Source organism: Oncorhynchus masou, chromosome 12 (assembly GCF_036934945.1).
Source record: "Oncorhynchus masou masou isolate Uvic2021 chromosome 12, UVic_Omas_1.1, whole genome shotgun sequence".
NCBI lineage: Eukaryota > Metazoa > Chordata > Actinopteri > Salmoniformes > Salmonidae > Oncorhynchus > Oncorhynchus masou.
Genome location: NC_088223.1, coordinates 61303458 through 61330260, shown reverse-complemented (window position 1 = coordinate 61330260; position 26803 = coordinate 61303458). Strand labels below are relative to the sequence as shown.

The window sequence follows — 26803 nt, the reverse complement described above, 5'->3', positions numbered from 1 at the left end:
AATATGATCATGGACAGATTTTGGGCAGAGTAAAACGTCTTGCGTCCTCTCTGGCTAGTTTCATGTTACTTCACATTCCCCGGTTCTAATACTCCTGGGAAAATGTGTCTTAACTAATTATTGGGAAAAACACTGTTATAGCCTACTGTCTGTGGGTAGATAGGCCTACAGTACATGCTTGGGATATAGGCGTACAATGATTGACATAGAATATAGATCTTTTGACCACAAATCCGATGTAAATTATTGACATACTGTAGGTAGACTCCATAATGGGTGTATACAATGGTTTTCAGAAGAAATAAAAACAATTGGGGGGAGGTTCTGCTGTGATAGGCTAAAATAAATGCTGATAGTGATCTCCAGAGACGGGAAGGAAGAGGTGAGAAGATGTAGAGGAGGAGCTGACAAGGACTGCTTTGCTTACTGTTTGCTGTTTCCCTGGTGACCAAGTCATATCTGATGGTCATGATAAAGATAGCACCTCTACAGACGGTATCTACATTGAACAAAAATAGAAACACAACATATAAAGTGTTGGTCCAATGTTTCTTGAGCTTATTTCTCTCAAATGTTGTGAACAAATTTGTTTCCATCACCTGAGATTGAGAATTTCTCCTTTGCCAAGATAATCCATCAAAGGGGTGCTGAGGAGTATTTCTGTACTAAAGCCCTTTTGTGGGGGAAAAAGTGGGTGGGCCTATGTCCTCTCAGGCCCACCTATAGCTCCACCCCTGCCCAGCCATGTGAAATCCATAGATTAGGGCCTAATGAATTTATTTAAATCGACTGATTTCCTTATATGAACTGTAACTCAGTAAAATCTTTTTAATTGTTGCATGTTGCGTTTTATATTTTTGTTCAGCATAACTAAGCATTCACATTCTCTCAAGATGCTGAAATAAATAAATAATATTTCAGAGTACATTTGTCCTACATTTGGTGTATACTTTTATGGCTAGAAATGCTTAAGGCTATGTGAGACGTTATAGACCTACAGTCATTGTCAATATTTCAGTCTCCATTTAACCCATCTGAAAGTAGGCTGCTACAGTTCCCTTGAACTTCCCTATTTGAAGTCCTGTCTTGCGACTCTTGAATTTGTATTGCACCTCACAATCATCCTCTTTAACCACTTCACCAAATCTTTCCAAAACATATTAGCCTACTTTTCTGGACATTTCTTCTCTTTATTTTTAACTCTCCATTTCACAGCTTTTCTCGTATTGAATTAAACTCTGACATTGTCCTTTTTGCTTCCGTGGATTGACGTTAACTTTTCCTGCCTGTTCCCAAAAGCGATTGGCATGTAGGTTAACCTGGTTCGTGCACTTATTTTTTTACTTATTTTGTACATAATGTTGCCGCTACCGTCTCTTATGACCGAAAATAACTTCTAGACATCCTGATTACAATCACTCACCACAGACAGCAGAATTCCTTTCACGACTCTGATGAGAAAAAGCGAAGGATATACTGCTTCCTCGGGAACAGGCCCCGATCCCCGTGATCTGCGTGAAGAGGAGGTGGAGAAAGAGGGGCCGAAGAGAATTTGTAGGCATTTGAATAAACCCCCACTTCCCTCCATTCTGCAAGCAAACGTGCAATCCTTGGAGAATAAAATCAACGAGTTACGAGGAAGATTAAACTACCAACGGGACATTAAAAAAACTGTAACATCTTATACTTCACAAAGTCGTGGCTGAACGACGACAATATCAACATACAGCTGGCTGGTTACACGATGTACCGGTAGGATAGAACAGCGGCGTCTGGTAAGACAAGGGGAGGTGGACTATGTATTTGTAAATAACAGCTGGTGCACGATATCTAAGGAAGTCTTGACCTATTACTCGCCTGAGGTAGAGTATCTCATTAAAAGCTGTAGACCACACTACCTACCAAGAGAGTTTTCATCTGTATTCTTCGTAGCGGTTTACATGCCACCACAATCAGAGGCTGGCACTAAGACGGCATTGAATGAGCTGTATTCCGCCATAAGCAAACAAGAAAACGCACACCCAGAGGCGGTGCTCCTAGTAGCCGGGGACTTTAATGCAGGGAAATATAAATCCGTTTTACAAAATTTCTATCAGCCTGTTAAATGTGCAACCAGAAGAAAAATAACTCTGGACCACCTATACTCCACACACAGAAATGCATACAAAGCTCTCCCTCGCCCTCCATTTGGCAAATCTGACCATAATTATATCCTCCTGATTCCTGCTTACAACTAAAAATTAAAGCAGGAAGCACCCATGACTAGATCAATAAAAAAGTGGTCAGATGAAGCAGATGCTAAGCTACAGGACTGTTTTGCTAGTACAGACTGGAATATGTTCCGGGATTCCTCAGATGGCATTGAGGAGGACACCATCCATACGTGCATCGATGGCGTTGTCCCCACAGTGTGCGTACGTACATACCCCAACCAGAAGCCATGGATTACAGGCAGCATCTGCACTGAGCTAGAGCTGCCGCTTTCAAAGAGCGGGACTCTTAACTCGGAAGCTTATAAGAAATCCCGCTATGCCCTCCGGCGCACCAGGCCAAGCTTCAATACAGGACTAACCTTGGTGTCCACATCAACAACAAACTAGAATGGTCCAAACACACCAAGACAGTCGTGAAGAGGGCACAACAAAGCCTATTTCCCCTCAGGAAACTAAAAAGATTTGGCATGGGTCCTGAGATCCTCAAAAGGTTCTACAGCTAGAACATCGAGAGCATCCTGACTGGTTGCATCACTGCCTGGTACGGCAATTGCTCGGCCTCCGACCACAAGGCACTACAGAGGGTAGTTCGTATGGCCCAGTACATAACTGGGGCTAAGCTGCCTGCCATCCAGGACCTCTACACCAGGCGGTGTCAGAGGAAGGCCCTAAAAATTGTCAAAGACCCCAGCCACCCCAGTCATAGACTGTTCTCTCTACTACCACATGGCAAGCGTTACCGGAGTGCCAAGTCTAGGACAAAAAGTCATGACTACCCAAACTATTTGCATTGTGTTCCCCCCCAACCCCTCTTTTTACACTGCTGCTACTAACACTGAAACATGCACGAGAGCACCAGCACCAGTCTTCACTGACATTTTCAACCTTTCCCTGCCCGTCTGTAATATCAACATGTTTTAAGCAGACCACCATCGTGCCCTAAAATAAACACTAAAATAAAACTAAAGTGAAATGCTTACAAACAAGCCCCTAACCAACAATGCAGTTTAAAAAAATACAGATAAGAATAAGAGATAAAAGTAACAAGTAATTAAAGAGCAGCAGTAAAAAAGCATTAGAGAGACTATTTTATTTATTTTACTAGGCAAGTCAGTTAAGAACAAATTCTTATTTTCAATGAAGGCCTAGGAACAGTGGGTTAACTGCCTGTTCAGGGGCAGAATGACAGATTTGTACCTTGTCAGCTCGGGGATTTGAACTTGCAACCTTTCGGTTACGAGTCCAACGCTCTAACCACTAGGCTACCCTGCCGCCCCATATACAGGGGGTACCAGTACAGAGTCAATGTGGAGACTATATACAAGGGGGGTACCAGTACAGAGTCAATGTGGAGACTATATACAGGGGGTACCAGTAGAGAGTCAATGTGGAGACTATATACAGGGGGGTACCGATACAGAGTCAATGTGGAGACAATATACAGGGGGGTACCGATACAGAGTCAATGTGAGAGGGCACCGGTTAGTTGAGATAGTATGTACATGTAGGTAGAGTTATTAAAGTGACCATGCATAGATGACAACAGAGAGTAGCAGTGGTGTAAAGAGGGGGGGGGGGGCAATAAAAATAGTCTGGGTAGCCATGTGACTAGATGTTCAGGAGTCTTATGGCTTGGGGGTAGAAGCTGTTTAGAAGCCTCTTAGGCCTAGACTTGACCCTCCGGTATCGCTTGCCGTGCGGCAGCAGAGACACCAGTCAATGACTAGAGTGGCTGGAGTCTTTGACAATTGTTAGGGCCTTCCACTGACAGCGCTTTGTATAGAGGTCCTGGATGGCAGGAAGCTTGATGTACTGGGCCGTACGCACTACCCTCTGTAGTGCCTTGCGGTCGGAGGCCGAGCAGTTGCCATACCAGGCAGTGATGCAACCAGTCAAGATGCTTTTGATGGTGCAGCTGCGTTACTTTGACCCCTGCCACATCTTTTCAGTCTCTTCGGGGAGACTGTCCTGGTGTGTTTGGACCATGATGGTTTGTTGGTGATGTGGATACCAAGGAACTTGAAACTCTCAACCTGCTCCATTACAGCTCCGTCGATGAGAATGGGGGCGTGCTTGGTCCTCTTTTTCCTATAGTCCACAAATCATCTCCTTTGTCTTGATCACGTTGAGGGAGAGATTGTTGTCCTGGCACTACATAGCCAGGTCTCTGACATCCTCCCTATAGGCTGTCTTGTTGTTGTCGGTGATCAGGCCTACCACTGTTGTGTCATCTGTAAACTTAATGATGGTGTTGGAGTCGTGCTTGGCCATGTAGTCATGAGTGAACAGGGAGTCCCGAAGGGGACTGAGCACGCACACCTGCGGGGCCACCGTGTTGAGGATCAGCATAGCGGATGTGTTGTTACCTAACCTTACCACCTGGGGGCGGCCCGTCTGGATGTCCAGGATTCAGTTGCAGAGGGAGGTGTTTAGTCCCAGGGTCCTTAGCTTAATGATGAGCTTTGAGGGCACTATGGTGTTGAACACTGAGCTGTAGTCAATGAATAGCATTCTCCCATAGGTGTTCCTTTTGTCCAGATGGGAAAGGGCAGTGTGGAGTGCAATAGAGATTGCGTCATCGGTGGATCTGCAAATTGGGATTGGTCTAGGGTTTCTGGGATAATGGTGTTGATGTCAATCAATTAATCACATTTATTTGTAAAGCCCTTTCTACATCAGCCAATGTCACAAAGTGCTATACAGAAACCCAGCCTAAAATCCCAAACAGCAAGCAATGCAGATGTAGAGGCACGGTGGCTAGGAAAAACTCCCTAGAATGGGTGGAACCTAGGAAGAAACCTAGAGAGGAAAAAGGCTCTGAGGGGTGGCCAGTCCTCTTCTGGCTGTGCCGGTTGGAGATTATACGAGTACATGACTAAGATATTCAAACATTAATAGATGTCCAGCAGAGTCAAATAATAATAATCACAGTGGTTGTAGAGGGTGCAACAGGTCGGCACCCTATTAAGGGGGCTGAGTTACTGGCTTAGTGATGCTCTTCCATGCCGTCCCAAGGAGGGGCGCCAACCCGGACACGAAGATCACGTCAGTGACTCAACCCACTCAAGTGACGCACCCCTCCTTGGGATGGCATGGAAGAGCACCAGTAAGCCAGTGACTCAGCCCCCTTAATAGGGTTAGAGGCAGAGAATCCCAGTGGAGAGAGGGGAACCGGCCAGGCAGAGACATGAGTCTCAAATAAAGACTTAAAGGTCAAGACTGAGTCTGCATCTCTCACATGGATAGACAGACCATTCCATGAAAATTTAGCTCTATAGGAGAAAGCCCTGCCTACAGCTGTTTGCTTAGAAATTCTAGGGACAATAAGGAGGCCTGCATCTTGTGACCGTAGGCTACGTGTAGGTATGTACGGCAGGACCAAATCGGAAAGAATAGTAGGAGCAAGCCCATGTAAGGCTTTGTAGGTTAACAGTAAAATCTTGAAATCAGCCCTAGCCTTAACAGGAAGTCAGTGTAGAGAGGCTAGCGCTGGAGTATTTAGCACTAACTGAAGTTTATTTAGTGCTTTATCCGGGTAGCTAGAAAGTAGAGCGTAGCAGTAGTCTAATCTAGAAGTGACAAAAGCAAGGATTAATTTTCTGCATAATTTTGGACAGAAAGTTTCAGATTTTTGCAATGTTACGTAGATGGGAAAAAGGCTGTCCTTGAAACAGTCTTGGTATGTTTGTCAAAAGAGAGAGTAATGCCAAGGTCCTTCACAGTTTTATTTGAGACAACAGTACAGTACAACCATCAAGATTAATTGTCAGATCCAACAGAAGATCTCTTTGTGTCTTGGGACCTAGAACTAGCATATCTGTTTTGTCCGAGTTTAAAAGTAAAACATTTGCCACCGTCCACTTCCTTATGTCTGAAACACAGGCTTCAAGGGAGGACAATTTTGGGGCTTCACCGTGTTTCATCAAAATGTACAGCTGTGTACCATCCACATAGCAGTGAAAGTTAACATTATGTTTCCGAATGACATCATCAAGAAGTAAAATAATAGTGAAAACAATAGCGGTCCTAAAACGGAACCTTGAGGAACACCGAAATGTACAGTTGATTTGTCAGAGGACAAATCACCCACAGAGACAAACTGATATCTTTCCGACAGATACCAGGCCAGAACTTGTCCATGTAGACCAATTTGGGTTTCTAATCTCTCCAAAAGAATGTGGTGATCGATGGTATCAAAAGCAGCACTAAAGTCTAGAAGCATGAGGACAGATGCAGAGCCTTGGTTTGACGCCATTAAAAGGTAATTTACCACATTCATGAATGCAGTCTCAGTGCTATGATGGGGTCTAAAACGAGACTGAAGTGTTTTGTATATGTTGTTTGTCTACAGGAAGCCAATGAGGAAGGCATTCCTCTCAACTTTTTCAAAAAATGTTGAGGGGAATGGGAGATTCGAGATAAGCCAATAGGTTTTTATATTTTCTGAATCAAGGTTTGGCTTTTTCAAGAGAGGCTTTATTACTGCAACTTTTGGTGAGTATGGTACACATCCGGTGGATAGGGAGGCGTTTATTATGTTCAACATATGAGGGTCAAGCACAAAAAGTAGCTTTTTCAGTAGTTTAGTTGGAATAGGGTCCAGTACGCAGCTTGAAGTGTTCGAGTCCATGACTATTTTCATCAATGTGTCAAGAGATTTACTATTAAAAAACTTGAGTGTTTCTTTTGATCTTAGGTCCTGGCAGTTTTGTGCAGACTCGGGACAACTGAGCTTTGGACAAATACACAGATTTAAAGAGGAGTCTGTAATTTGCTTTCTAATGAATTTCATGAATTTATCACTGCTGAAGTGAAAGCCATCCTCTCTTGGGGAATGCTGCTTTTTAGTTAGCTTTGCGACAGTATCAAAAATACGTTCTTATTCTCTTCGATTAAGTTGGAAAAATGGGATGATTGAGTAGCAGTGAGGGCTCTTTGATACTGCACGGTACTGTCTTTCCAAGCTAATCGGAAGACTTCCGGTTTGGTGTAGCTCCATTTCCGTTCCAACTTTCTGGAAGCTTGCTTCAGGGCTCTGATATTTTCTGTATACCAGGGAGCTAGTTTCTTATGATAAATGTTTTTTGTTTTTAGGGGTATGACTGCATCTAGAGTATTACGCAAGGTTAAATTTAGTTCCTCAGTTAGGTGGTTAACTGTTTTTTGTACTCTGACGTCCTTGGGTAGGTGGGGGGAGTCTGGAAGGGCATCTAGGAATCTTTGGGGTGTCTGAGAAATTATAGCACGGCTTTTGATGACCCTTGGATGGGGTCTGAGCAGATTATTTGTTGTGATTGCAAACGTAATAAAATGGTGGTCCGATAGTCCAGGATTATGGGGAAAACATTAAGATCCACAATATTTATTCCACGGGACAAAACTAGGTCCAGAGTATGACTGTGGCCGTGAGTAGGTCCAGAGACATGTTGGACAAAATACATTGAGTCGATGATGGCTCCGGAAGCCTTTTGGAGTGGGTCTGTGGACTTTTCCACGTGAAAATGAGTCATCCAAAATTATAATATTATCTGCCATGAACATAAGGTCCGATAGGAATTCAGAGAACTCAGTAAGGAATGCTGTATATGGCTCAGGTTCCCGCTTCTTGAAAGCAGCAGCTCACCCTTTAGCTCACAGTGCAGATATTGCCTGCAATCCTTGGCTTCTGGTTGTGGTATGTACGTACAGTCACTGTGGAGACGACTTCATCGATGGACTAATTGATGAAGCCAGTGACTGATGTGATGTACCCCTCAATGCCATCGGAAGAATCCCGGAACACATTCCAGTCTGTGCAAGCAAAACGGTCCTGTAGCTTAGCATCTGCCTTATCTGACCACTTTTGAATTGAACGAGTCACTGGTGCTTCCAGCTTTAGTTTTTGCTGCTTAACAGGATTTAGGAGGATAGACTTATGGTCAGTTTTACTAAATGGCGGGTGAGGCAGAGCTTTGTACGCATCTCTGTGTGTGGAGTAAAGGTGGTTTAGAGTTTTTTTCCCCCTCTGGTTGCACATTTAACATGCTGGTAGAAATGAGGTAAAATGGATTTATGTTTCCCTGCATTAAAGTCCCCGGCCACTAGGGGTGACTTCTCTGGATGAGAGTTTTCCTGTTTGCTTATACAGCTCATTGAGAGCAGTCTTAGTGCCAGCATCGATTTGTGGTGGTAAATAGACAGCTACGTCATTCAGCCACGACTCGGTGAAACATATATTACAGTTTTTAATGTCCCGTTGGTAGGATATACGTGCTCGTAGTTTGTCTATTTTATTATCCAATGATTGTACGTTGGCTAATAGGACTGATGGTAAAGGCAAATTACCCACTCGCTGTCGGAGTCTTACAAGGCACCCAGACCTATATCCCCATTATCCCCGTCTCTTTCTCCTGCGAATGACTGGAAGGAGGGCCTTGTCGGGCATCTGAATTAAATCCTTCGTATCCAACTCATTAATGAAAAAATCTTCATCCAGTACGAGGTGAGTAATCGCTGTCCTGATATCTAGAAGCTCTTTTTGGTCATACGCGATGGTGGCAGAAACATTATGTACAAAATAAGTCACAAATAACGTGAAAAACACACAATAACACAATTGGTTCGGGGACATAGAATGTCATCCATCTCCTCCGGCGCCATTATTATTCTATTTTTCAAATCTTCTCTATACCACCTCTACCTTGTCTCAACATAACTGATTGGCTCAAATGCATTACGAAGGAAATAAATTGCACAAATTAACTTTTAACACCTGATAATTGAAATGCATTCCAGGTGACTACCTAATGAAGCTGGTTGAGAGAATGCCAAGAGTGTGCAAAGGGTGGCTACTTTGAAGAATCTAAAATCTAAAATATATTTAGATTTGTTTGACACTTTTTTGGTTACATGATTCCATATGTTATTTTATAGTTTTGATGTCTTCGCTATTATTCTACATTGTAGAAAATAGTACAAATGAATGAGTAGGTGTGTTCAAACTTTTGACTGGTACTATACATTTGCCAAATTTAAAAATAAATTGTGTTGTTTAGAAGGAGTGCAAGGGCAAATTGCATATTTTCATTAGGGAATGCATACTCTGTGAAGTGTGTATGCGGCAATAACTACATGCACATTTCACAGAGTATGCGTTCCCTAATGAAAATATGAAAATAATTGCTAGAACGTGCAAATAGGATCTCACTAGCTCGTACTTGGCTCTGCCCACCTCCTTGCTTGTTCTGACCACTATGATTAATTTGCTCCCATTGAAAACGACAGGCTCTGGTCTATATTGAGTTAGTTATAAATATTTTTGGTTAGGCCCTAAAGCTTAAGTTTAAGCACAAGCACTAATACCAGACAGCCTAAAATAATGAAAGAAAAACCTCAATGTGGCTTACAGATATAAATTGCACAAGAATGATAGATTTATGGACTTTTAAGGTATTGTTTTCTCTGTATTCAACTCTCCCGCCACCTACCCATCCTTCATCCACACAATATTTAATGACCCTAAAGCCACCCACCCCACGGGTAACATACGCGTTCTGCTGTGATAGGCTAAAAACAAATGCTGATAGTCATCACCAGAGAAAGGAAGGAAGGAGGGAAGGAAGGAAGGAAGAGATGACTGTTTGCTTACTGTTGTTTGCTGTTTCCCTGGTGATCAAACCATGTCTGATGATGTCATGGGCTGCGAGGGTGTGTGAGAGTGACACTGATATGGTGGACACTGTCTTTGGCTGGGTCATAATATAAACTTCGTACACTCCACCCAGACCCCTCCCTCTTCAATTACAGTCTTATCCACGTACACTTTCACTTTTCTCACCTTTTAAAAATCCTAATAATACCTCATTACAGCTGTACAGGACCCCCACCTCCATCCCAACTCTACTAATGTCTTCCCAGGCTCCCCACTGCACTGCCCTCCCACTGTGAGGCGGAGCGTTGAGGTCAGTATAATGATGACATCACAGAGAGAACCAGGAAAACCGACACAATCTTCAAAATGTTGCCACCATTCCACAGCCAGAGAAAGAGTCAGGACATGTATATAGCTGTATACAGCCCCACTATTGTTATTTTACTGCTGCTGTTTAATTATTTGTTACTTTTATTTCTTATTTTTTACTTAACACGTATTTTTCTTAATACTGCATTGTTGGTTAAGGGTTTGTAAGTCAGCATTTCATGGTAAGGTCTACACCTGTTGTATTCGGTGCATGTGACAAATAAAATATATTTTGATTTGATTTGACATGATTGGTGTGTTTCTCAATCAGACAGAAAACTGAAACATCTCATATATCCTTTCTGTCACCTCACCTCACTTCACCAGTTCGTTCACACCTACTGTTACTTTCTACCGCAGCCAGAAGGAATAGGTCACACCGCTATATGCCTCACTTTGTTTCTATGGTAAACACGTCAAAACATATTTATGTTCGAGAAAGTGTGTGTACTTTGGCGGAAAAATAGATCTCTTCGTCTACTACTAGGGCATAGCATCATATGCTATTCAGAGGTTTAATGGTTTTACAGTGGATCACACTGTGTCCTTTACTGCTATTGTATTAATGGATTATTAGCAGATGTGGTTGACGCCACTGTTTGGCACACAGCTCTGGGACACATACACCTCCTTTCAGGGGAGGCTGCTGAGGGGAGGACGGCTCATAATAATATCTGGAACGGAGCAAATGGAATGGGATCAAACCATGTGATACCACTCTACTTATTCCACTCCAGCCATTACCACGAGCCTATCCTCCCCAATTAAGGTGCCAGCAACCTCCTGTGCCTCCCTTTCTACATTGTACCTCATCTCACCGTCTATATTCCCTCCTCTTTTCTAGAACCTCTGAGAACACTGTGAACCTTTAATTGGAGAATAGGGGCAGTATGAAAATGTCCTTTCTTTTTGAACTGAGAGCTGATCCAGTTGGTGTGTGTGTGTCTCCAGCCAGTCAGAGTTGATATGAGGTTAGCTGATATTGTTTAGCTGGTCAGAGGTGGTAAGACTGCATTCCCCACACTGTGTTACTTTGTGTATACATGCCATCTCGAAGAAATGGAAAGAAAGAATGAGAGGTGATACCTCTCTGTGACCTCCCCCTGCTGTGATCAGTCCTTTTTAGGAAATGTTCTGTGATTCCAGGCACTGTACCCCAATGTAGAGAGAGCTATCACTCTTATACATCTCTATTTACCCCCCCATCTGACACCATGTAGAGAGCTATCACTCTTATACATCTCTATTCACTCTCCCTATCTGACACCATGTAGAGAGAGCTATCACTCTTATACATCTCTATTTACCCCCCCATCTGACACCATGTAGAGAGCTATCACTCTTATACATCTCTATTCACTCTCCCTATCTGACACCATGTAGAGAGAGCTATCACTCTTATACATCTCTATTTACCCCCCCATCTGACACCATGTAGAGAGCTATCACTCTTATACATCTCTATTCACTCTCCCTATCTGACACCATGTAGAGAGAGCTATCACTCTTATACATCTCTATTTACCCCCCCATCTGACACCATGTAGAGAGCTATCACTGTTATACATCTCTATTCACTCTCCCTATCTGACACCATGTAGAGAGAGCTATCACTCTTATACATCTCTATTTACCCCCCCCATCTGACACCATGTAGAGAGCTATCACTGTTATACATCTCTATTCACTCTCCCTATCTGACACCATGTAGAGAGCTATCACTCTTATACATCTATATTCACTCTCCCTATCTGACACCATGTAGAGAGAGCTATCACTCTTATACATCTCTATTTACCCCCCCATCTGACACCATGTAGAGAGCTATCACTGTTATACATCTCTATTCACTCTCCCTATCTGACACCATGTAGAGAGCTATCACTCTTATACATCTATATTCACTCTCCCTATCTGACACCATGTAGAGAGCTATCACTGTTATACATCTCTATTCACTCTCCCTATCTGACACCATGTAGAGAGCTATCACTCTTATACATCTATATTCACTCTCCCTATCTGACACCATGTAGAGAGAGCTATCACTCTTATACATCTCTATTTACCCCCCATCTGACACCATGTAGAGAGCTATCACTGTTATACATCTCTATTCACTCTCCCTATCTGACACCATGTAGAGAGCTATCACTCTTATACATCTATATTCACTCTCCCTATCTGACACCATGTAGAGAGCTATCACTCGTATACATCTCTATTCACTCTCCCTATCTGACACCATGTAGAGAGAGCTATCACTCTTATACATCTCCATTCACTCTCCCTATCTGACACCATGTAGAGAGCTATCACTCTTATACATCTATATTCACTCTCCCTATCTGACACCATGTAGAGAGCTATCACTCGTATACATCTCTATTCACTCTCCCTATCTGACACCATGTAGAGAGAGCTATCACTCTTATATATCACCGTTCACTCTCCCTATCTGACACCATGTAGAGAGCTAGCACTCTTATACATATCTATTCACTCTCCATATCTGACACCACATAGAGCGAGCTATCACTGTTATACATCACCGTTCACTCTCCCTATCTGACACCATGTAGAGAGCTATCACTCTTATACATCTCTATTCACTCTCCCTATCTGACACCATGTAGAGAGAGCTATCACTCTTATACATCTCCATTCACTCTCCTTATCTGACACCATGTAGAGAGCTATCACTCGTATACATCTGTATTCACTCTCCCTATCTGACACCATGTAGAGAGAGCTATCACTCTTATACATCTCTATTCACTCTCCCTATCTGACGCCATGTAGAGAGAGCTATCACTCTTATACATCTCCATTCACTCTCCCTATCTGACACCATGTAGAGAGAGCTATCACTCTTATACATCTCCATTCACTCTCCCTATCTGACACCATGTAGAGAGAGCTATCACTCTTATACATCTCCATTCACTCTCCCTATCTGACACCATGTAGAGAGAGCTATCACTCTTATACATCTCCATTCAATCTCCCTATCTGACACCATGTAGAGAGAGTTATCACTCTTATACATCTCCATTCACTCTCTTCACCATCTCTTCCATCTCCCTTTCTTTCTCTCCCGGTCTTATCCCACCTAACCTTTCCTGTTCCCAACCTCCTTTTCTCTGTCCCTGGCCTTTCCTCCTAACATCATGCTGAACAGCTTAGTCGGCACTCAAGCTGAACACAGTATAAACAAATCCTTGGCAGGAGAGGGAAGGGTAAAACTCCTCCACTGAATCCCTCCCCTCACTCCTGTTGTCCCTCTTCCTCTCTCCCTGCCTCACTGTCAGTTAGAAAATAATCGGTGTGCTGGCAGTCAGGGTTAGTGTGCCCTGTCAGAAAGACTTAGTATCAGCAGTTAAAGAATCCAGCCAGCCGATACCTCTCCCTCCCTCCCACCATACTCGTCTGATTTTCATTTCTTTGTAATAGTCTTTCCCTATCACATACCTATATCTCCAAGAGTATGGAGAAAGGGCCCCGCCAAAGATCCTAGAGTTCTCCTGTAATGACCAACCGGCTGCAGCAGGGTTAGATGGCAAAGAGAGTTGCATTTCATTTAAACTAGGCCTTATCCAATCAAATTGTTTTAGTCACATGCGCCGAATACAACAGGTAGACCTTACAGTGAAATGCTTACTTACGAGCCCCTAAACAGTGCAGTTTCAAAAAATATGGATAAGAGAAATGTTTGTTACTATGCTGCATATTAGTTCTGTACTTTCTCATCCGACTGAACAAATCATATTGAGAGTAGCCTACAGCAACTGTCCTAACCTCAATGTATATACCGGTATTTAAATAAACCACAAAATCCCAGTCTAAATATACTGAACAAAAATATAAAACGCAACATGTAACAATTTCAAAGATTTTTACCGAGTTAGAGTTCATAAGGAAATTTATCAATTGAAATACATTTGTTAGGCCCTAACCTAAGGCAGAGGCCCAGCCAATCAGAATGAGTTTTTTCCCACAAGGGCATTATTAGACAGAAATACTCCAGTCCAGGTGGCTTGTTGCAGACGATCTCACAGGTAAAACCAGATGAGGTCCTGGGCTGACATGGTTACACGTGGTCTATGGTCTTACTGCCAAATTCTTTAAAAATAGCATTTGAGGCAGCTTATGGTATAGAAATTAATTTCTGGCAACAGCGCTGCTGGACATTCCTGCAGTCAGCATAACAGTTGCACACTCCCTCAAAACATGACATGTGTTGTGACAAAACTGCACATTTTAATGTGGCCATGTCTCCAGCACAAGGTGCACCTGTGTAATGATCATTGTTTAATCAGCTTCTTTATATGCCACACCTGTCAGGTGGATGGATTAGCTTGTCAATGTAGGAATGCTAACAGTGCTGTAAACATGTGCACAAAATGAGATATGCTTTGAAAATGTAAAATTTCTGGAAGCCTTTATTTCAGCTCATGAAACATTGGACCAAAACTTTACAATGTTGAGTTTATTTTTCATTATAGTCATCGTGCAGTGTAGATCTTTGGTATCAATGAGTTGTAAAGAATGAGAAGCATTTTTCAAATTAAACTGAACTTTATTTCAGAATCAACATACAAGAATTACAGAGCTCTTGAAAGGTGGCCGAACATCTTTATTATTGACAGAATCTTTCCCAGTACAAACCCAACATTTAGACTCACTACCATCAGAGTGCCGGTTCAAAAGCAGAATCTAAATGAAATGTCTGTTTATGTAGCCATGTCTAGTCGACAGTCAATAAAACATGATTTTACAGACTTGTCACTAGGTTTGAGTGTAGGAGTATGTTTTATAGTCCCTGTTTTAGTCCAGTTTGGTCTTACATTTTTTTAAATATTTTTTTTTTTAAGTCTCTCCTGTTTGAGTTAGAGAGCTTTTGTCTTCAGTGACTGGCCCAGAGAGGGAGGAATGTACTGAGGTGACAGGGCATTGTCATGGTTTTAGGGGTTGTTGTTTAGGATCTGCCTGGGTCGCCCATACCCTGTCATGCCAGCCTGAGACGCCCCCTTATTGGTGCCCATCTGCAGGCCGATGACGCTCTTGCCTTCATTCAGCTGGTCCTCTGAGAAATCACGTCTGTTCTCCATCGATTTCCTGCAGACAGAAACCGTCATGTACACCACACTACATTTATAGTCACTGTTCATGTAAGCAAACATTTCCCTTTGAGATCAGTTTAATGACAGGACAAGGAGGTTCTGACTCACTTATGGAACCAGTTGGGGTCGCCACGGTAAGTCCCATCGTCCCTGGTGACAGCCAGGTTTCCCAGGGCCATCAGGGTCCTCTGGACAGCAGCCAGGTCTTTCCCTGCAGACATGAATACACAGTAGACATTAATACACTTTAGTAAGAGGGAATGCAACGAGTGTGCAGCATATTCTATGAAACAATGAATGTAGCTCCTTTAGACATGGAGAATAAGCAGCAATGGTATTTTAAATGCTCTGTAGAGCTGCTAGTTGAACTGAGGATAGAAGTGATGTGTAATGTGGGAGGGTACAGCTGACGGCAGCTGGCTGGATGTACATACCCTCCCAGAGGTCGACTGTCTGGAACATGTCAGTCTTGGTGATGCCGTACTTCTCAGCCGCGTTGAGGAACTGGGAGATCTGCTCCATCTGTTTGAAGGCCATGCCTGAGCTCTGGATCTTCCTGATGGGCTTGTTCCCACTGGACAGGCTGTTGATCAGCTCACACAGCACCTGGAGAGGGGGAGACAGGGAGAGGGTATTCACTACCTGTGCAAGACTGGCAGACAAATTCAAGCAGACAGCTACCTCCACCCCCCTCCACCCCCCTCCCACAAGGTATGAGAAAGAGGCACTCACACATCCGTCCTTGAGCCAGTTCTGCCAACCAGTCTTGCCTGCCTCAGGTTGGCCCACTCCGGCTCCACACTGGGCGATGATCCACTCGGTCAGCCTCTCCTCCAGATCCTGGTCATACTTCTTATCGATCTTACTCTGCACCTCACGGCTCAGACCATAGGAGGGACCTTTGTTTGCCATGACTGTTCCTGCAAGGAGAGAGATTGTATCAGACAGGGCAGGCAAACATTGGTGCGTTCTCTTTGTTCTAGGTAGTATTGACAATTCCAAAAACTTGAATTCCATAGACGCTAACACAAGGTAAAGACGAAGTAGCTAAGACTGTAAAAGAATTGGCCTTACTCTAACCCATAGTGGTAAGATTTATTAGGATCCCCATTAGCTGCAGCTTACTTCCTGGGGTCCAAACAATCACAACAGAACAACAGCCTACATAATATACATCATAAAAGATATTACTCCTTAAACAGCTTTAAAAGATTGAATAACTGTTCAAAGGTATCATATTTCGACACAATAAGAATGTTCTTAACTGACTTGCCTAGTTAAATAAAGGTAAAATATATAATTTTCAAGCATTTAACATGCTTTCCAGAGCAAGGTAAAACCCTAATGCATCGGCAGCTTAAAACCATGTCTCACCTGGGTTACAATACAACCTAGTGAAAACAATTTGGGCACACCTATTTAAATGGCAGGTGACCTAATTACCAGGGATGAAATCAGCTGTGTCAGTTAGCCACATCATTACTGCTTAGCCATTATGAATAAAGAAATGATTAAACACATGACCACAATTTGCTGTAGAGGTTTGATATGGTGGACAAGTAAACGTGGAAGTGAATAAATACATACACAAAACACAACTTGATCTTAAATAAATAACCTGAAGAAATATATATACTTTGCGTAAATATGATAAACCAGAAATGTCTGTAGGTGAGGAGCAACTTCCTCACATAGAGAATTCCGTGAATACTGTGATAGGTTGTCTATATGTGTAACAGTGGCAGTGTAACTATTTTTGGTTTTGTCTTGGCTCAACAGGGACACTTAATAGATGGAACAGGGCTCACATTCATGTCGCTGGCCTGCGGACACCCTCAAAACTGGCCCTGAGCCAACACAAATAGGTCCGTAATCAGAGTCTGATGATCTCTTTCTCTGTCTGTCTGTCTGTCTGTCTGTCTGTCTGTCTGTCTGTCTGTCTGTCTGTCTGTCTGTGTGTGTGTGTGTGTCTGTGTGCAGATATATTTGTCAGGCCCTCTGATCTGATCTGGAGTTCAGAACTTATAACAGAGACCCTAAATGTCTACCAACTTGAAGACTACTATGCTAGGGGGGCACATATTATTGGGGTCTCCCGAGTGGCGCAGCGGTCTAAGGCACTGCATCTCAGTGCTAGAGGCGTCACCACAGACTCTGGTTCGATCCTGGGCTGTATCTCAACCGGCCGTGATCGGGAGTCCTATAGAGCGGCACACAATTGGCCCAGAGTCGTCTGAGTTAGGGGAGGGTTTGGCTGGGGTAGGCCGTCATTGTGAATAAGGATTTGTTCTTAACTGAATTTACCTGGTTAAATTTAAAAAAAATAAAAAATAAACATGGCCATAGTACAGACCACAAGATGGAGACTTCAAATCTAGACCTAATTCTTGGACTGTAGAATCGAAAAGTCTCACCTCCTGTGCTGGTATCTTGAATCATTACTATCACTGAACATCTCAGAGCTGAGGGTCAAAGGTTAATGTCATCTCTCTGTGAGCCTGCTGCTCTCATAGGCTCCTAGCTGCTTCCTGTCCTCCCCGGCCACACCCTGCTGTCTACATCCTGTTTGGCTTAGTCCTCCCAGCTGGCTCTCCTCTGTCACTTCCTTCCTTTCTCACTGGGGTAGTTTTTACAGTTAACCTTCATAGACATACTCACTCTGATATGTGTATTGATACTTCTGCATATTAGTGCCCAACAAAGGACACTGTGGCAAACGGCAAACCCTATGCCCCAGTCAATACTATGCAACGTCTGTAAATACACAGAGTACAATGCTAGCTAGATGAGATTGTTAGGCTAAATGTCTGCATCCGCAATTACCTCATGATCTTACTGTATGTCTCAAAGTGAGGCATACTGAATATCCCCTCTGAACAGGACATTGTGAGTAAAACATATGAGATATTAGTAAGAGATATTATCACGAGCAGCTAGAATTAACAGCAACATCCTCCCCTCTCCTCTTCACTTGCCTCTAAAGTAAACATTCAGGTATCAGTTATCAAACCACATTGATTCATGCTATCACAATAGTATTCAATCAGGTCTTGTGGCTGTATAGCAGTGGAGGCTGCTAAGAGGGGGACGGTTCATAAGAATGGCTAGAATGGATCAAATGGAATTGGCGAACACATACAATATAAACCACGTGTTTGATACCATTCCACTTATTCCGCTCCAGCCATTACCACAAGCACGTCCTCCCCAATTAAGGTGCCACCAACCTCCTGTGCTGTATAGGGGTATCAACGTGCAAAAGAAAAGGACAAACAATTTAATAATGGCTTAATACTGTGTTTGGAAAGGAGGTGGAGGCACTGCTTGAGTGCATATGTCAATGTCAGTGTGTGTGTAGGAGCATAGTTGTATTTGAAGACAGGCCCAATATGACACTGTAGCATGCAGGTACACGTCTGTTTTTTTCACAGAGCTTGTAAGTGATGTTTGAAACGGCACTGGCAAACCAGACTACAGTGAAACTGGAGAGCACATTCTCTTCCTTAAGCACCTCAATGCTCTGCTTCCTGTTTTTGTGCAGAGTGAGAGAAACATCTGTGAGAGATCCTCTATGATCTCTCTGGCCTTAGCAATGACACACACACACACACACACACACACACACACACACACACACACACACACACACACACACACACACACACACACACAAACACAAACACAAAGATTGATTGTGTCTAAAATAGAATCCAAGACAGAATTTCAGATTGGCCATGCTTGCATTTTATTTGTGCAATCCATTGTGTTAATAATTCTGTTTTGGCCAGGCCACAACTATCTGGATTCTTTCACAAGAGGTTTGTAAGTGTTTCTCAATATGAGTGGTTGCATGCACTACCGTACTGTTTGTGACAGTTGTTAGCATTTATTGATGTTGGTCAGCTCTAACACAGAGAAAGCATTACTTCCTAATCCTAATTCACTAGCTGTCATCCAGTAGCTAATGACTCCCAGACCAGAGCTATAAGAGCTAATAGTTCCATGTCAGTGTCTCTCCACACCCAGAGAAAAGCAGAGCAGTGTAGGATTATTACTACATATGTTATATGGGATGTAGAGGAAGGTCCTGTTGTTCTGTTATCTGTCCGACTAGTTATGTCACAACCAGAGTTTGTAACAGGATGTGACACTCAAATTAGTCTGATATGTTACGTTTGGTCTGGTTACATAAGACGAAATGTTACTTAAAGCTGTAATATGTAACTTTTGGGGCGATATGAGTTATAGATCTGTCATTCTCATTGAAAACAAGTCTAAGAAGCGGTAAATTGGTTCTATGTGCTCTATTTCTATGCTAGCCGTTTTCTAGTTTATTTTTACATCTTTTATTTTTGGTTTTGTACACGAGCGTCAAACAGCTGAAAATACAATATTTTTGGTTAAGGAAAGGATATTTCACAACTGTTTAGATAGTACATCTTGAAGGAAAAAACAAGAGTAGGGTGGTTGGTCAGGGTCTATATTTATTTATTTTTACAAATTAAGGCATATATATTGTATATATGTACATTTTTCTAAACATTTTCCATCCTAAACATTTGGAATAAGCAAAGGCTTTGAATTCTGGTCAAACAGATGGAAAAGTGATCTTAGAAAACATTTAGTATAATTTTTTAAAGGTATTAGAAATACATCTAAGCACAATAATGTTGATGTAAAGACTCCTGCAAACTAAAACCAGAGAGCACACTAGAGAAGAGTGCAGTATAATTGACTGTGTTGTAGTGTACTGTACTATGCTTTGCTGTGCTGTACTCTACTCTACTGTGCTGTACTGTGATGCCCAAACTTGTGAAACATAGATGTCTATGATTGGTACAGGTTGGGTCTTGCTTGGGGGCGGAGCTCATTAGTATAATAGGCAGTGTGTAGATTAATACCCAAACATGCTACGGATTATTTGACATTTTCCTACCTTTGTGTACTTATTCAGCCACCTAAGCCATACTGTTCACTCTGCTACCGCCTAGCAAACAGTACCGGAGCATCGTCTTTCAGATCAACAGAGATAGCTTCTAACCCAAGCCATAAGAATGCTAAATGCAGAGCCTTCAGAAAGTGTTCATACCCCTTGACTTATTCCACATTCTTGTGTTACAGCCTGATTTCAAAATAGATTCAATATTTTTTTTCTCACTCATCTACGCACAATACCCCATAATGAAAAAGTGGAAACCTGATGTTAACCAAATGTATTGAACATGAAATTCAGAAATATCTAATTTACATAAATATTCACACACCTGAGTCAATACTTTGAAGAGGCCCTTTTGGCAGCTGTGAGTCTCGAAGAGCTTTCTACATCTGTATCTTTGTAGGGACTGGGTGTATTGATACACCATCCAAAGTGTCATTAATAACTTCATCATGCTTAAAAGGATATTCAATGTCTGTTTTTTTTATCCATCTACCAATAGGGGACCTTCTTTGCGAGGCATTGGAAAACCTCCCTGGTCTTTGTGGATGAATCTGTGTTTGAAATTCACTGCTCGACTGAGGGACCTTACATATAATTGTAAGTGTGTGGTACAGAGATGAGGTCGTCATTCAACAATCATGTTAAACACCATTATTGCACAGAGTCCATGCAACTTATTCTGTGACTTGTTAAGCAAATGTATACACCTGAGCTTAGTTAGGCTTCACATAACAAAGGGGTTGAATACTTATTGACTCGAGACCTTTCATCTTTTCCTTTTTAATGAATTTAAAACCATTTTCTAAAAACATGATTAAAAACATAAAATCACAATACTTTAACATTATTGCATGTGGGCCAGCGACAAAAACATCTCATTGTAATCTATTTTAAATTCAGGCTGTAACACAACAAAATGTGGGAAAAGTCCAGGGATGTGAATACTTTAGGAAGGCGCTGTAGTTAATTAAATGGTGACCCACTCACAAGACTGCACACTCACAAGACTATATATACACCCAATACAGTATACACACTCACTCACACACAAAAACCACACACATTCACATACTGTACACTACATACGGACAGACACGAATACCGACACATGCAAACACACACACATACACACTTTCACACTCATCATATGCTGCTGCTGATATGTTCTTTATTCTTACTCGTATTCTTATCTATCCTGATGCCTAGTCACTTTACCCTGCCTTCATGTACATATCTACCTCAAATACCTTATTCTTATCTATCCTGATGCCTAGTCATTTTACCCTGCCTTCATGTACATATCTACCTCAAATACCTTATTATTATCTATCCTGATGCCTAGTCACTTTACCCTGCCTTTATGTACATATCTACCTCAAATACCTTATTCTTATCTATCCTGATGCCTAGTCACTTTACCTTGACTTTATGTACATAATCTAGCTCAAATATCTCGTACCCCTGCACATTGATCTGGTACTGGTACTCCCTGTATATAGCTTCAATCTGTGTATTGTATTCCTCTTATTTATTTATTTTTTACTCTGCATCGTTGGGAAGGGCTCGTCATCAAGCATTTCACGGTACAGTCTGCACCCGTTGTGTTCGGCGCATGTGATAAATAACATTTGATTTGATGCAGGATACATCCCCATGAAGACAATGACATTCATAATTATGCATTTCTGTATAGTACAGATCAGGGACCCATGATGTCATTCTGTTAACGGGTGTTTATCCACTTCACCTACAGTAGTTCAATAACCAGAATAGATCTTTTCTCAAATTCAAGGTGTCATATCATAGCTGACACCCAATTCTGTCTGCAGACATCTTTGAATCTTAATTCAGAGTAGATATTCAACAGAGTTTTTGTAAAATGTGATCACATAAAAAACTGAGGGAGATTTTACCGTCACTCTGTTACCAAACTGTACATCTGCACTGTTCTTCGAGTAGATTTTCTGTGGAAATTGTTAAAAGTAGTCCTTTTGCATAGAGTTGTATGGTTTGTTTAACTTTGCAATCAATGGTTTTTGTTTGGCATACATTGAAAGGGAAAAGTCGGAGTCTCCACGTCATTCTCTTACCATGGAATTGCCCGACAACAACTCTTGTAAATATCATCATAAATACCCGATTCTGCTCTAACAAATCTGAAGGGCTATTTCTCAATCTGATGATCTGCCTCAGAGCACTGTTGTAGCATGCCCAGAGAGGATCCGCCTTCAGCTCAGTACAGAGTAGTGATGGGCATTCCGAGTATTTTCAGTGAGCCGGCTCATTTGTCTCCGTTCAAAAAGAGACGTAATTTGGCTCCTAACCGGGTTTCGTTCAGTAGCACTTAAACGTGTACCTGAAACCATGAAAAAAACTGCAAATGTAAAGCCTACATAGATGCCTGCCATTATGTCAGGTCGTGACGTGAGTTCATATACATTTTTACCTGACCAAATTATTAGATGGCCTGACATTCTTTTTACACACTCCAAAAATGTGTTTGGACAAGAATGTGTTATCTGCAGATAATCGTTATCTGGACCTCAAAAAGCTGTAGTAACAGAATGCAAATCAGGGAGCCAAATTAACGACTTTTCATGCAATTCGATTCCCGACATTCAAAAAGAACCGTTTGTTTGCGATTGACGCATCACTAGTACAGGCACACATCACTGGCTGGATCAGGCCTTCTCAACATGGAGGCTCTTGATTGGCTGATGAGGACTGTTATGGGTTAATGGCAGGGGCAGTTAGATTACTACAGATACCCCTAACCTTCCCAAACCTCACTCAAACCTTATAGAAGGTTTCTAACAGGTTCTATAAACTGTGTGAAAAGCCTTGGGTTAAACCTGTGTGCTGCGTCAAAGACCCGGAATACATCCATGTGTGATTGAGAGTTCATAAATCTGTTTACTGCACTTTTCCCCAGGAAGGGAAAAGAGGAAGGAGAGGAGGGCTGCTAGCATAGTCTTCTATTGTATATTCATGGAGTGGGAGGAGGGGGGCAGGATAGAGCTGTTGGCTCCTGACAAGGCCCTCTGCTACAGGCTCAGACCAGGCTTCTCAAAACAACAGTCTGCCCTTACTCAGCCTGTAAAGCCATTTGTACCTCCTATTACCCAATATGTGCTCTGTGTCCTCATTCAAACATGGCTCAACCATTGCTGTTACAGGTGACTTTATTACAGGGATGTGAAACAGAGTGTGAAAGCTACTCGGGTCACTGCACAAAAGATCCATCATTCAATGTTTCCAAAGCAACTTGTAAATGTCATGTCACAGTGTTTTCAGGGAATACACTTAAACATCCCTCACATATAAGGTTTGACTCCCACACCACAGCTACACTAATTTAGTCTGGTACCGGCAGATAGACAGGGAATGAAGAGGAACCATGTATTACACAACACTCTCTGACCGCATGTTGAGATAGATAGATAGCCATTTCTCCATCTCAAAGATACAGTACATACATCATGAGAAAGAAAGCCCCTATATCATTCCATTTGTCTTGCATGGAGCTGCCCGTTTTAAAAGGGGTGTAGCTAGTGTGTCTCCCGTGATACAAGTCAGTATTCGACGTTGGGAGATGACGTGGAAACCGGCCACTCGGGGCAACAGTGAGCGTTGTTACCTTCAAGCAGATTTTGGTTGAGCTAGGGTGTTGTGGAAGGGGATGGTGGATGGGTGTCAGCATCTGCTTTTGATTCCAAAGGTTGGAAGTTTGAATCCGGCGTTTTGAGATTTTTGTTCTAAGCCTATCTCAAACCTTCACGCTTACCTTAACCATTCGGAGTTAATGCCTCACCTTAAGATTTCTGAGTTAATGCCTAAACTTAACCTTAAACACTTTGAAAACACTTCGGAACCTTAAACACTTCGAGCTAGTTGAATGTGTGTGAGAGTGCTGAGAGCAGGACTTGATAAGAAGCAGGATCTAATGATGCAGGATCTGATAGTGAACAGGATCCATCTGATAGAGCCTCTCTGGGCAGAGTGAAGAGAGACTTTTGTACGCATGAACTGAGGACAATTCCATGGTAACAAATTGATGCTTACACTCACATTTTTCACTATAAAATGTATGCCAAACAAAAACCAATGCTTGCAAAGTTAAACAAAACATACAACTGAATGCACAAAGGCCTCTTTTAACAATTTCCACTGAAAATTTTACAAAAACACATTTACTTGTAGAACAGATGCAACGTTTGGTAACAGAATGACGGCGCAAACAGCACAAACCTTCATTATTTTACCAAACTTTGCATCTGCATAAGTACTAAAAGTGAAATAAAAAGTGAAAAAAAGTGAAAATCTGAGTCACAGCATCATTCTGTTATTGTGGAATTAATTCATTAATTAGATACATGCCATGCAGAGACGGCATGAGAGAGGGCAGGATGTGTGTGAGTCATCTTCCTCAGTGAATTTCATAAAAATAATAATATTGAAACATTTAAAAAATAATAATTTTTCGATAAAACTATGCTAAATATATTCACATCACCAAATAATGGATTAAAACAGCACTCTGTAGGGTAGCACCGTGGTGTAGCCGGAGGACAGCTAGCTTCCGTCCTCCTCTGGGTACATTGACTTCAATACAAAACCTAGGAGGCTCATGGTTCTCACCCCTTCCATAGACTTACACAGAAATTATCAAGGGGACGTCCTCCAACCTATCAGAGCTCTTGCAGCATGAACTGACATGTTGTCCACCCGATCAAAGGATCAGCGAATTAATCTAGTACTGAAAGCATAAGCTACAGCTAGCTACTTAATGTCTTCAAAAATGAAGGAGAAGCAGAAAAAAATGAAGGAGACTTTCACTTACTTAGCTGGCACATGCAGCTAGCTAGTTTTTCCTACTCAAACACCCGGCTCAAACAGAGGGATGCTATGTTAGCTAAATGGCTATGACTATCCAACACAACATTGGGACTCTTCCAAGTCAAGGGAAACTTTTGGTTTTACTAGTTTATGACCATCAGGCCCGCTGGTGTAACTGCTTACCGACTGTACTGCCTGATTGTAGTAGGTTTACTAACTCATTAGTTCTATTAGCTATGTTGACTATGATTTTACTTTAGCTAAAATGGTGACATTGATGAAGGCTGTGTGTAGCGGTTATGGGATGGTTTGTCTTGGAAAGGTTTTTTCACCTGGTCACATTCATTGAAGTCCACAGGTGAAGGGGAAAAGGTGAGAGGAGGAGCGCACATAGATGTGAGAAGGAATACAACGTGGCTGCCATGAAAGTGATCTGTGCTTACATGTGATCAGGGGTGTATTCATTCCGCTGATTCTGTTGAAAAATGTTTCTAAATGGAAGCAAACTGAAAAAAACGAGGACAAACATATCTGAAATTGTCCAATAGAAACTCTTGTTTGCAACTGTTGGACTAATGGCTAGATGCAGGCCAGAGTGTACAAGGCAGTATTGAATGTGTCAATGTCTGTCACCTCAAATTTTTCTCTCAACTTGTTGTATGTTGTAAACTTTCATTCATAAGCGAGGTTGTAGCAACCTCGTGATGAAATTAGGGAAAAGTTTAGTATCATGTAGTACCCTAAAATAATCAATGGTACATTGAGCTGGGTGAATGGAATATGAATGACAGTCATCCAATATGCTGTAATAGAAATAAGGCCATACTCATTATTATTTTGAGTACGGCACCGACCGCCACTGGTGTGTGTGTGTGTGTGTGTGTTTAGAGGCTGAATATAAAAAGATGAAGGTGTACCCCATGTGAGTATGTCTACAGCCTTTTCACCCTCTCTCTCATCCATGTAATCCTAAAATAGACTGTCCAAAACTATAGAACGCTGTCAGTAGCAACTTATCAAGCATGCTAGAGAAAGTACGAGACACCATTTTGACAATGTCTGATACACCAGGAAATGTAACAGTATGAATAAGAGACAAATGTGTTAAGAAGGAGCCAGGTATGTACTTACAGTGTTCAGTTGGGAGCAGCTTTAGTTGTTCAGATGCGTGCAAGTGGCTTTGGGCCTGTGTTTCTGTGAGCTGGTGTAAAATAGTTCCTCTCTTCTCCTTTACAACAGAGTACAGAGTCTGCTCTCAGGGAGTGCCGGCTTAAAAAGAACAAACACGTTTGTCTTAAATGACTTCACCACATTCAAGAGAAAAAGCGAGTGAGAGAGAAAGAGGGGAGGAGGGGACAGAAGGGGAGGAGGAAACCACAGCCTTAAAAGGATATGGACTTTTTTTCTCTAGATTTTTCTATGAGCTTCTAGTCCTCTTATTTCATTCTATGACACATCTTTTTATTTTCTCTCTCTTTTCACCCCTGTAAGTGTACCTCCTTATTTGGGAGAAGGACGGGGAGTGAGAGGGCCGCTGCCAAAGGGGTTGGTTTGGTCAGCTTGAGGAATTCTCCAAATATCTCCATCTACCACTTTGTCTAGAGAACAGACAGAGGGAGGGAGAGAGGGAAGGAGGGATGAATGAGGAATAAAGTAGAGAGTACGGTGGTTTAGGGAGACCAGGGGGAGGGAG

At 42.1% G+C, this 26803-nt stretch overlaps 1 protein-coding gene across 1 annotated transcript; it reads right to left on the bottom strand.

Annotated features, from left to right (window-relative positions):
- Positions 1-14770: 14770 nt before the first annotated feature.
- On the bottom strand, positions 14771-26429 carry LOC135550566 (transgelin-2-like). Its single transcript, XM_064981498.1, has 5 exons — positions 26242-26429; positions 16068-16255; positions 15770-15941; positions 15444-15546; positions 14771-15330 (listed from the first exon to the last, which is right to left on the bottom strand). Exons 2-5 carry the CDS (start codon positions 16245-16247, stop codon positions 15177-15179), a joined length of 609 nt encoding a protein of 202 aa, XP_064837570.1. The 5' UTR covers positions 16248-16255; positions 26242-26429; the 3' UTR covers positions 14771-15176.
- Between the last annotated feature and the right edge of the window lie 374 nt (positions 26430-26803).